The following is a 12,373-nucleotide window of genomic DNA, read 5'->3' as shown; positions in this document are numbered from 1 at the left end:
TTTCCAACACACATCACTTTCTAGTGGTTTCCCACTTATTCCTACCTGCAGCCTTGGGGATTATTTGGCTTTAATAAATGAGTCACTTACATAGCTGAAGCCTCTTCCTATACAATGAACCAAGATGGCAGAGGGAAAAAGGGCACTGAGGTTCACTCCCTTGGGCAATCTGCCACTGGATCTTACAGAATACCATGGAGATTTCTACATCTTCCAACCATAGCCTTAGATCATGTCAAAAGCAGACTATTGCTTACAAATGAACAGCAACACACAGGAAAGACCTCCTGTTAGATGGGACAGAGTTCTGAGGACAGAAGACAGACCACGCAAAGAAGAGTTAAATCTGGAGATGACAGGAAAAAATGAGGACCCCAAACATATCTTAGCAATAGCTAGGGCAAATGAATTGGGGAAATCATCTTGGGAGTAATTCTGGCTCATTAGTAGTAATGAAAGGGCAAACCGTCACTTACTGTGGAGGGGCCTTCCTTGACCTGTGATCTCTTTTTCTCTATTTGTTTGGTCACTCAGTTATTCTGTTCAAAGTCCAAAACCAGGGCAGTCACAGGTCCACAGCTCTGTTCTCAGCCCTTCCTTGGATCTCTTAAAAACACTCCACAGGACATGCTTATGTTTTCGTTCTGTCCAAAAACCAGCTGAGTGGTTGGAGGGGCATCTTGTCTCAAATATGCAAAGTTCTCTAGGGAAGGGCTACAACAATATCCATGTTCCTAGCAATTGTACCAACATGTAGCATCCTAATGACAGGATATAATTATTTTTAGTATAATTCTAATTCTAATTCATGTAAACATTTCCCTCTTTTTAAAAAATCTTAGTTGATTTCCCTTTTCTTTATGGATAGGACATACAGAGGAATTAGTTACATTTCAATTTCTTCTTTTTTTTTTCTTTTTTTTAATTTATTTTTGGGACAGAGAGAGACAGAACATGAACGGGGGAGGGGCAGAGAGAGAGGGAAACACAGAATCGGAAACAGGCTCCAGGCTCCGAGCCATCGGCCCAGAGCCTGACGCGGGGCTCGAACTCACGACCGCGAGATCGTGACCTGGCTGAAGTCGGACGCTTAACCGACTGCGCCACCCAGGCGCCCCTCAATTTCTTCTTTAATTAGTTTCAGCCCTTTAATGTTCACCACTTAAGAAAAAAATCCAGAAGGACTGGCAGGCCAGCCTCGAGCAATGCTTGAAAAAGCAGGTAACTCTTGAGTCAGCACATGGGAAAAGAAAACATATTCAATGTTTTTTTTTTTTTATAATGGTCACATTTCCAAGCAGTATTTGGAATGTTACATCAAGTACTGAATTGGTATTAGGCGATGGATACCCGTAAATTAATAGACAGAATAAACATTTACCTACGTTTTTTAAAGGTGTTTAAAAAATAAAATCTCCACTTCCACAATACTCTTGAATTATTCATCAGTATAAAATGGCACTTTAACAAACTCACTTCAAAGGAGAATAACTACCATGAATACAAGACTTATTTCACCTTTATTTGTGACTTTGCAGAGGTTCAAACCGGCAAATAATAATTTTCTTTTCACATAAAGGGAATTAGTTACTCCACTAATACCTTCAGAATCGTTGTAATAAAAACCTATTATTTTAAAAGGGTAATACAAAAGAGAACTTCACGGTCTTAAGAGACTATGCACAAGTGATAATACTTGGTATTAAAAACCAACCAACCAACCAACCACTGAAAGTCTGGCTCCCATTCTCTTTCTGATATTTGGCCTCTGATCATTCTCTTAAGACAGTAGTTTCCAAAGTCTGGTGTATATTAGAATCACCTGGAGAGCTAACAGAGCACAGGGGAGCCCAGGGGCATTTATATAGGGAATGCCTGGGTCTGTACATCTTTACCAAACTCCCCAGTGATGCTTTCCAAACCAGGCTAGTCAAATTATCCGGGTAGCTTTGAAAAACAACAAATTCCCAGGCTCCACCCCAGGAAATTTTGATTCAGTGGGTTTGAGAAATCTTAAAACATAAAATAAACACCTTATTTAAAAAAAAATGTTTTTTTAAACAAACTTCCCAAGTGGTTCTGATTGGTCAGATTTGGGAGTTGCTTACTTAGGATGCTTACTTATCTAAATAAGTGTCTTTCAAAAAATTCTAGGCCTCTGAGTTCATTAAGAATATTCATAACTTTGGGTAAGTTATAAATCACCATCCTGTGAGAATTTAACAAATTAAGCTGTCTAGAAGTGATTTGATACTAAAAACCCTACCCGATTTAGCACTTAAATTACTTAAAGATTTTCTGTCTATCTACTCAGTCCCCTCAGGCAAAGGTCTGTACATAAAATTTGTTTCTTAAGGCTGTTAAGTGCTAGGCACCCAAAGTGCTCAGAAGCAAGTTGCCCCACAGGATTTTGTTTTATTAACCTTTCCCTCTTCCATTCAGACTCCCCGAGCTGTGCGGAACAGACCTATTTCAGGGCACCACGGCCAACTGATGTCATTTGCAGTGTTACACGTCAGGACACCAACCCAGAATACCTGCTAACCCCGCTCCCACCCCGCTGGTAACGAGATACTGAAAAACTCTAACGTGACAATTGATTCCTTTGGGGGAAAGAAATGCTCTCACCACACACAATAAGTAGTTTAAAAGCTTGACTATTCTTGAAGCCAAGGTAAGAGAAAGCCAGTTATGACTTTAGAAGCTTCAAAAATACAGTGACTTTTGCGTTACCTCCTGTAGCCCCAAACCCATGGATATCCAGCCGCACTCCTGTGCATCTTGGAATCAGAGGTTCAAATTCAAAGTCCAAGACAGGAAGAATCTGACAGCGATAACCTACGATGAATTTGGGAAATGCCCTTTGCTCTCGTTTTCCTCGCAATCTGAAGTCCTATCAGGTTGAGATATCAACATACATCAAATGGGAAAATGAACGTGAAAAACAGGTGGGGATTCTGATCACAGGTGCCGATTTCCAACGCTTCCCACAAAATCCCGGATCCCAAATGGAGAGATAAGATGAGCTTTCTTACACAGAAGGTGCCAACTGAGTCACAGCAGCCAGCAGCGAGTGGGAGCCCACCTGTGAGAGATGCAGAGATGCATTTGAGTCCCAGGCTTTCCTTAGTCATGATGGTCCTTCCAGGACAGCTGGCAGGAGACAGTTCAAATGCACATGAGATTGCTGGGTGGGCAACCAAGGGAAAGGGATGAAGAGACCTCCTGACAGTGGGAGGGAAACAAGCCAAAAACTACTAGCAGCACGCCCAGCTGGAGGAGGGCTTGGTCTGCAGATTGATGTAGTCCCCTTGGGTGGACAAAGACATATCTTCTCTGGAATTGCTCATCATCTTTTCAATGAGGACTCTAAAAAACAAATAAAAAGTAAGCCTGATAAACTGGGTGGAGGAAAGGGAGGAATGGCAGACAACTGTCTGCCTTATCACCAGATGGCATTCGGTAAAGCCACAACCTTAAATGCCCCTTTGTCCCCAGTTATCTCAGGAGAAAGGACAGCATCCCTGACCTTCCGAAGCTGGGATTCCAGCGGCTCAGTCTGTTCTTGTTTGTTCAGAAACAAGGAAAGAGGGTCCAAGGCAGGGAGCGGCGGCAGAAGACAGGTAAATCTGTGTGTCTAACCCCAGAACAACATGAGCTACTCACCTCATGGCCTCGTTAATATTTTTGTTCTCCTTGACCGATGTTTCTGTCCAACCTGTGAAACCATTCTCTTTACTGAACCGGTCAACTTGGTCTCGGCTCACTGCCCAGGGGGACAGATCACACTGGCGGAGAGAGTACATAAAAGGCAACACCATAAACTTCCTGAGAGTAGGAACACTGCTCAGATAGTTGCGGATTTAAAACCTTTCCACCAATGGCTAAGAGCACCAGCATCTAAAATCTAGTCAACATTCTCCCCAAAGAAAGTCCCAGCATCCCTTGAAAAGAGGTAGAGATGATTTTGCCAACTTGAGAAGGGGAAATGGATGCCTGGAATCAGCGAGCATTTTAGACATGCTTACTCTCTGACCACAGAGGCCAGGGGCCATTTTCCTAGATTAACCACATACTTTGTTGGCCAAGAGCAGGCAGGGCACGGGCTCTCCATTAGGCAGCGTGAGCTTGCTGTCCAAGTCCTGTTTCCATCTCTGGCTGTTGGTGAAGGTTGTGGCGTTGGTGACATCGAACATAATAACACAGGCGGAGGCATCCCGATAGTACAGTCGTGTCATGGAGGTGAAGCGCTCCTGCCCTGGGAGGAAAGAAGGGAGCTGTTGAAAACGTGATGCTAACAGCTAGTCTCAACCCCCTCCAATACCCTGCCCTTCGTGTCTTCACTGTGGGGGGACAGGGCAGTAGGCACTGTGGCCGAGTCCAGATTCTGTACCCAGACCGCCCAAGTCCAAATCCCCGCTCTGTCATTTACTATCTGCATGACTTTGGCCAAGTCAAGCTTTCAGCGCTTCAGATTTCTCATCTGCAGAGCGGGGATAAAAGCAGTAGCTTTGATCACAGGGTTGCTATGAGGATTAACGAGTCATTGAATCTAAAATGCTGAGGAAAGTGCTTGGTATACAGTAAAAGTCAGCTGTTATTATTATTGTCTCTATTTTCTGGGGATCTGGTTTCTCACCAAGGTCAGCTGAAACACTGGGAAAAGCACCCTCCGCCTGCTGTGAGAGCGCCCACCTATGGTCTGGACAATGCACCACCCTGCCAGCTGCTCCGCCCACAGAGAAAAGGCCCTACGTTTATCCAGGGCAAAACACCTACAGAAAACATCTACAGCGACTCATCTTATGTACCCTCTGAACGACCCAGTCATTCTGGCTCCAGAAAAGCCCTTCTGGGATTGCTACCCCACTTTTTCTGAGGGCTTGCTGATTCAACCAAAATTTCTTCCTTTGTTCCTAATGCATCTTTGCAGCCTACCTGCAATATCCCACAGCTGGAGCCGCACCACCTCTGAGTCAGACCACTGGAGAACCTTCAGAGCAAAATCCACTGAAAATACACGTAGAATCGAATAAGATTTACCTTTAAAAAAATCCATGAACAAACCCGGATCAAATGTGCAGTTTCAACCAGAGACACCCAACTCTAATCCTTTCTATTTACTTTTCAGCTCTCAGTGGGCTGAGATGAGTCCACCACACCTGTGGAACAGACAATTCTTTTTTTTTTTTAACATTTATTATTATTTAAAAAATTTTTTTTAAGTGTTTATTCTTTTTTTTTTTTTTTTGAGAGAGAGAAAGAGAGAGAGTGCGCGGGAGGGGCAGAGAGAGAGGGAGACACAGAATCCGAAGCAGGCTCCAGGCCCTGAGCTGTCAGCACAGAGCCCGATGAGGGGCTCGAGCCCATTAACTGTGAGATCATGACCCGAGCTGAATGAAGTCAGATGCTTAACCGACTCAGCCACCCAGGCACCCCTATTATTATCTTTTTAAGTAAACTCTACCCCCAACATGGGGCTTGAACTCACAACCCCAAGATCAAGAGTCACATGCTCTTCTGACGGAGACAGCCAGGTGAGCCTGGCACAGACAATTCATAACCACTCTCTGAAGGGGTCTTCGGCTTTTATTCTCTCAAGAAACTCATCGATTTGTTACTACATCTCTCAGGCTGGGGGACAGGAGGGTGGGAGCAATTGTGAAAACCATTCCTGATCTCAAGCTACACAGTTTCTGGGAGGTCTAGGGGGTTTCCTTAGGGATGATCGGGCAAAAGGGGGAAATGAGGTAAGTGTGGGTAGCTTTTGCATCTTCCACATTCAATTTCACTGTTGGTTTCTAATCCGATTGCATTACGAGGAGAACACACCCGGCGGGTGGATTCTATACCCTCCATAAGGCCCTAGGAATTTGGGGCAGGAATGGGCTAAAGTGCAGGGGTCCCAGAGGATTCCCAGGAAGAAGAAAGACCCCGCATGGATGATGCTTTAAGAGCAGTGCTGGAGTCTGTAGATGCTGAGACTCCAGGAGCTAAGCCTGAAAGAGTCTGCCAGGGGGCCAAAGCCTTTTGATAAGGAGAGAAAATGAATAATTTCCCAGATTTGGAGATACATTTTCCCGCATCTGTGACAGAAATGAAAGCCAGGGGAAATTTAGAATAATTACTGAAAAAAAAAATATAGCCGGAGCCAATTATTCTTTACTAAAGGAAAACCAGAGCAATTGCTAAAAACTAATTAGCGAACTATTTTTTTTTAAGTTTTATTTTTATTTATTGATTTTGAGAGAGGGAGAGAGAGCGCAGGTGCAGGAGCTCACAAGTTGGGGAGGGGCAGAGAGGAGAGACAGAATGCCAAGCAGGCTCTACACCATCAGTGTAGGTGAGATCACGACCTGATCTGAGAAGGAGTGGAACGCTTAACCGAGTGGGCTACCCAGGCATCCCTGTATTTTTAACCAAATCCATGAAATAGGGGACATCATATTATTTAGGAGGTAGGGGGCAAAATGGTCAGGAAATAGTTTTTGAAACTTTAAACCCTAAATTTCGGGGCGCCTGGGTGGCTCAGTCAGTTAATGTCTGACTTCAGCTCAGGTCATGAATTCGAGTCCTGCCTCGGGCTCTGTGCTGACAGCTCAGAGCCTGGAGCCTGCTTTGGATTCTGTCTGTCTGTCTGTCTGTCTCTCTCTCTCTCTCTCTCTCTCTGCCCCTCCCCCACTCGCACTCTGTCTCTCTGTCAAAAATAGATGAACATTAAAAAAAATTTATAAACCCTAAATTTTGCTGGATGTTCTCAAGGAGGATGTTTTAATGGTAGTGTTAATGCTTGTTAATTTTTTTAAATTCCATAATGGACACCAGCACCCATCTTCAGTATTTACATTAGTGCAGGGTTTTTCCTTAAAAAAAAAAAAAAGAGTTCTCTTAATGTAGATAAATGAATAAATGTTGTGTTACTCTCCCCCTTCACCAGCTGTTCCCAGCTAAACACCTTCTACCTAACACAAAGGCATTTCTACCTCTGAGGGGAAAAAAAAAAGTTGAGTCCAAAGCCTGTCCCTAGAAACAAATGAATGAACTCCTTTGTGTTCCCTTCCTTTTTCACCTCCCCAGTTTGAGAGAAAAAGGGGTGGAAAGATAGGCCAGATAATCCATATATTTCAGATTTCCTAAAGAATTTCTAGGTTGCCTTTATTTAAGCAATCCATGGACAAAAATACACACAGCTTACCAGCCTGGATAAGCATCAGATTGTGGGGGCCAGGGGCCCTCCCAGGTAGGCACCCCCAAACAAAGCTGGGATTCTAGGGGCGCCTGGGTGGCTCAGCCTTAAGGTTAAGCATCCAACTCTTGATCTCAGCTCAGGTCATGATCTAGCAGTTCTCCGAAGGAGCCCCACGTGGGGCTCTGCGCTGACAGAGGGAGCCCGCTTGGGATTCTCTCTCTCCCTCTCTCTCTGCGCCTACCCTGCTCTGTCTCTCTCAAAATAAATAAATTTTTAAAAATTATTAATCACACACACACACTAGCATCCTTTAAGGCCAGATTAAACACCTTTCTGTTCCTTCATCAGCTGCCTGGAACTCCTGTGAGAGGCAGGCCAAGAGCCCCAGCCGGCACCCAACCGGGCCTCCCAGGTAGGAGGGGTGGGGGTGAGGGTCCCAGCGGCCTCTGCTGATGACACGAATTTGCCCATGACCGCCTGGAAGGTTGCAGGAGACCGGAGTTCACAGTTCCCGGGGGGGAAACGCCACAATTGCGCATTTTCTCATCCACCCTTCCCCATTCCTCCTCTTCACACCTTCGCCCAATCTCTTCCCCGGCAGTCAGCTCAGGCTGGGTGAACCTCACTGGGGAAACCCAAGAGAAACGTGCAAATCAAACACCGGGCAGTTACTCGCTCCAAGATCCCAGACACCTACTTCCTGACGGAGCAAGGGCCTTGAGGGCTCGAAGCCCCGGGCTCCCCACCCGCAGGGGTCCGCCCCGCCCCCGCGGCGACGTCTCACCTCCCACCGTGGACTTGTAATGTTTGTTGAAGCTGTCCTGGGAGTATCGCTGCACCAGGGACGTCTTGCCCACTGCGGCGTCCCCCACCACCAGCACTTTGAACAGGTGATCGCGTCCGCCCATGGCTGGCGGGCTGGACTGGTGAGGGAGGCGGCCAGTGGGGTGGGGGGGAGTCGCTTGTTTTAACTCCTTCGGTTCCGGACCCCCTCAAACCGAAGACCGCCCGCTGGAGCGGCTCTGACGAGAAAGCAAAAAGGGAAACTTTGCACTCAACCTAGACGCGCTTCCTCCCCGTGCGGCCGCAGCCTGGGTGGGGCGCAGGGCGCGAGTTCCGAGCCCCCGAGCTGTTCGCACCTTCCCCACCCCCCGACCCCCCCGCACCGGGCTGCCCAGAAACTGGACGTGACCCAGCGGTGCCTCGCCCACGGGGACTTCCCCGGAGCAGCACCAGCGGGCGAACCCGGGCCAGCGCTTACACGGATGGGACCAGACGACGGGGGCCCTCCCCGCCCTGCACAAACCAAATTCCGGGCAAGGAGCTGCTCACACTTAGACTCCGGGGACCCTGGACCGCCTAGGGCGGCGCGGGGCCCCTTGTCTTCCTCCGCACGCGTCACGTGCAGGGCGGCTTGGGGCACTACATTCCCCAGCTTACCTCGAGGCGAAGAGAAACTAGAGGAGAGCGGAGAGTGCCCCGCGAGGCCTCCTGGGAAAGGTAGTTTATGCACTTTTTTTTTTGTTTTTTGAAACGCTGCACAAAGTTTCAAGGCTTTCAAACCTCTTCGGTGGTTTGGGATCTTACTTTATAGTAAGCCTGGAATGGAAAAGATCCTTCAGAGGCGATTTATTCCACACGATCTCACCTGCCTCATTCCGTCCCCAGATTTCCCATTATCTTTAAAGGTTTTATGGAACAAAGGTTAAAAATTGTTCCATAGATTCCATAAATGATTCAACTAATAGAAGTTCCAGCCTCATCCTTCATGCTGCCAGCGAAGTCCATTTGCTGTTTCTTTGATCACACAAATCTCCAGTATCTTAGGAACATGAAGGCTAGCTCTTTCATTTGCCATGTGGCTAGGATAAGTCAAGTTCAGGGACATTTGATCAAGAGACTGACCCTTAGAAAAACTTATGCCATTAAATGTCAGTTATTATTATTATTTGATAACTGGCCACAACAGTAAAGGTAGAAAACGAAGAGACAGTTCCTTATTCTCACTTCACAATTCCCAATCTTATCGTTTGAACTGGCAGCTAACTGGAGTCCACTGGGAGTCCTCCTCCATTTGCTGCTGCCGTTGCTCATAAATAATCATTAAACTACACTTTTGCCTGTGATTTAAAAATTTCGGCCTATAGCTTTCATGACCTACCCCACCTTTAGTTAAAGAGTTAAGGGGACCTGAGATTCATGGCAAGCAAAATAGCTCTATTTTTCTGGGCTTTTGCCAGAAACAGAAGAGAAAACAGCAAGCCCTGGGAAACACAGCTGTGCGCAGGTCTCTTTAAAAAAAATTTTTTTTTAACGTTTATTTATTTTTAGAGACAGAAAGACAGAGCATGAGTGGGGGAGGGGCAGAGAGACCTGGTGACACAGAATCCAAAGCAGCCTCTTGATAGACAGGCTATCTCTTATGACCCTTGAGGACAGAACATCGGCATGATTCATGAGGTATTTAGCCCAAAATGTTTGTTACCCAGGGGGCGCCTGGGTGGCTCAGTTGGTTGAGTCCAACTTCAGCTCAGGTCATGATCTCACAGTTCCTGAGTTTGAGCCCCACATCGGGCTTGGAGCCTGGAGCCTAGAGCCTGGAGCCTGAAGCCTGCTTCGGATTCTGTCTCCCTCTATCTCTGCCCCTCCCCTGCTTATATTCTGTCTGTCTGTCTCTCTCTTTCAAAAATAAATAAACTTAAAAAAAAAAGTTTGCTACCCAGGTATGGGAGGTCAGGCTAGCTGCTCATCTGAGAGCCCTTTCCAAGGGTCTCTTCTCAGTTCCCATTGGCTTTGACATAGCTGACGACCCTTTGACAACTCTTTGGCTTTGTGCTTGGTCCTCTTGTCTCTCTGACCATTACCTTTTTCTTTTATGGTTTCTTTCCACCCCATCACTCCCAAAAGGGGCTATTTTTCTAAGGCTTGATTCTTGGTCCTTGAGCTGATCATTCATTAAACACAATTCATGAATTGCTCTTGGCTTCAAATATCTCTCAGTCTTGACTTCATTTATATTTTTATCTCCAATCAATTATATTCAACTGGTACTTAAAGGTGCCTCCACTTGGATGTGGTTTCACAGCCTCCCTCTTAGTACATCACCACAGAAATGGCTCCTTTCCTCAGGGTCCCCATTTTTGTCACTGGTCTCATTGTTTCTTTGCTCCACTCAGGTTTCAGACCTCGAGCACTAAAAACAAAACTTTTTTAGGCCCGCCTGGTGGATCAGTCGGTTAAGCTTCTGACTTTGGCTCAGGTCATCATCTCACGGTTCGTGAGATCAAGCCCTCAGTCGGGCTTTGTGCTGACAGCTCAGAGCCTGGAGCCTGCTTCACATACTGTGTCTCCCTCTCTCTCTGCCTCTCCCCCACTCACACTCTGTCTCTGTCTCTCTCTCTTTCAAAAATAAAATAAAACAAAAATTAAAAAAAACTTTTTAAAACGTTTATCTTTGAAAGAAAGAGTAAGCACGAGTGTGGGAGGGGCAGAGAAAGAGGGGAACAGAAGATCTGAAATGGGCTCTGTCCTGACAGCAGTGAGCTCAATGCAGGCTTGAACTCATGAACCTTGTGATCATGACCTTAGCCAAAGTTGGATGCTTAACTGACTGACCCACCCAGGTGACCCTGAGCATTTAAAAAATTTTATTTTTCTGTGGTAGGAATACTTAACATCAGATCTACTCTTAACACATTTTTAAATGTGTTATGAGATACAAAAAAATACAAATGTTTAAGTGTGCAACAGAGGTACAGTGTCGTACATTAGATCTGTAGAATTTACTCTTCTTGCTTAACTGAAACTTAAGCCCATTGATCAGAAACTCTCATTTGCCCCCTCCCCCCCATTTTTTGGCAACAGCTATTCCACTCTTTGATTCTATAAATTTGTCTATTTTATTTTATTATTAATTTTTAAATATTTACTTATTTGAGAGAGAGGGAGCAAGTGGGGGAAGGGGCAGAGAAAGAGGGAGAGAGAGAATCAGTGCAGAGCCTGATGCGGGGCTCAAACTCACAAACCCTGAGATCATGACCTGAGCCAAAACCAAGAGTTGGATGCTTAAGCCACTGAGCCACCCAGGCACCCCTAATTTTGACTATTTTAGATATCTCATATAAACGAGATCATGCAGTGGTCGTCTTTCTCTGACTTGGTTATTTCACTCCACATAATGTCCTTAAGCTTCATTCATATTGTTGCTTACTTGCAGAGGTTCCTTTTTCAAAAAGGCTGAATAATATTCCACTGTATGCATGTGCCACTTTTCTTTATCTATTCATCTATCGAAGGACATTTAGGTTGCTTCCATATCTTGGTTATTGTGAATAGCATTGTAATGAACATGGTAATGCTAATATCTCTTTGATATACTGATTTCAATTCTTTTGCATAAATACCCAGAAGTGGGATTTCTGGATCATATGATGGTTCTATTTTTAACTTTTTGAGGAGCTTTCATACTGTTTTCCATAATGGGTGCAGCATTCGCATTCCCACCAACAGTGTGCAAGGGTTCCAATTTCTCCCCATCTTTGCCAACATTTGTCTTTTTTTTTTTTTTTTTTATAATAGCCATCTTGCCAGGTGTGAAGTGATATCTCATTGTGGTTTTGTATTTCCCTGATGATGAGTGACACTGAACATTCTTTCATGTACCTGTTCACTATCTGTATGTCTTCTTTGGAGAAATGTCTACTCAAATCCTCAGCCAATCTTTTAATCACACATTAGTTTTTTGTTCTTTTGCTATTGCAGACTTTGAGCATTATGAACACTTCCTTTTACACACATCACTTTACAGACTCCTTTTAAAAAAGTCAGTCACCACATCATCTGATTCTTCTTTCAAAAACATTACTCCACCCACCCTTTCTGCTTCCTATTCAGTGCTCTTTTCCTGGTTCAGGCTATCCTTATCTCACACCTGGGTCATCTCCAATAACCTGTTTTTTGGTCTCCCTGATTCGAGTTTCTTTTATCTCAATTCATCTTACACATTGTCCGGGATGATTTCCCTAAAACATCATTGTTCCCTCCACTGTCAACCAACTATCCAAAGACCGGCCAACCTCCCTGAGATGGTATCCAAAACCTTTTTTTTTTTTAATTCTTTTCAGTTATTTTAAAAATGTTTATTTTTGAGAGAGAGAGAGAGAGAGACATAGACAGGGAGTGAGC

The 12,373-nt window shown here is 45.1% G+C and overlaps 1 protein-coding gene across 4 annotated transcripts; it reads right to left on the bottom strand.

Annotated features, from left to right (window-relative positions):
- Positions 1–1,501: 1,501 nt before the first annotated feature.
- On the bottom strand, positions 1,502–9,730 carry RAB29 (RAB29, member RAS oncogene family). 4 transcript variants are annotated; one of them, XM_047076610.1, is made up of 6 exons: positions 8,630–9,730; positions 7,974–8,211; positions 4,939–5,043; positions 4,077–4,258; positions 3,667–3,788; positions 1,502–3,369 (listed from the first exon to the last, which is right to left on the bottom strand). In XM_047076610.1, the coding sequence occupies exons 2-6, from the start codon at positions 8,095–8,097 to the stop codon at positions 3,258–3,260; spliced, it is 645 nt and encodes a 214-aa protein (XP_046932566.1). In that variant the 5' UTR covers positions 8,098–8,211; positions 8,630–9,730; the 3' UTR covers positions 1,502–3,257. The 4 variants fall into 4 exon arrangements, with proteins under 4 accessions (XP_046932566.1, XP_046932565.1, XP_046932564.1 ...); XM_047076609.1 differs by lacking the exon at positions 8,630–9,730 and adding an exon at positions 8,451–8,611; XM_047076608.1 differs by lacking the exon at positions 8,630–9,730 and adding an exon at positions 8,496–8,611.
- Between the last annotated feature and the right edge of the window lie 2,643 nt (positions 9,731–12,373).

Source organism: Lynx rufus, unplaced genomic scaffold (genome assembly GCF_022079265.1).
Source record: "Lynx rufus isolate CCGP_SWC_20201006 ecotype Redwood Valley unplaced genomic scaffold, mLynRuf1.p SCAF_15, whole genome shotgun sequence".
NCBI lineage: Eukaryota > Metazoa > Chordata > Mammalia > Carnivora > Felidae > Lynx > Lynx rufus.
Note: the sequence above shows the minus strand (reverse complement) of the source record. Positions and strands in the feature narration are given on the sequence as shown.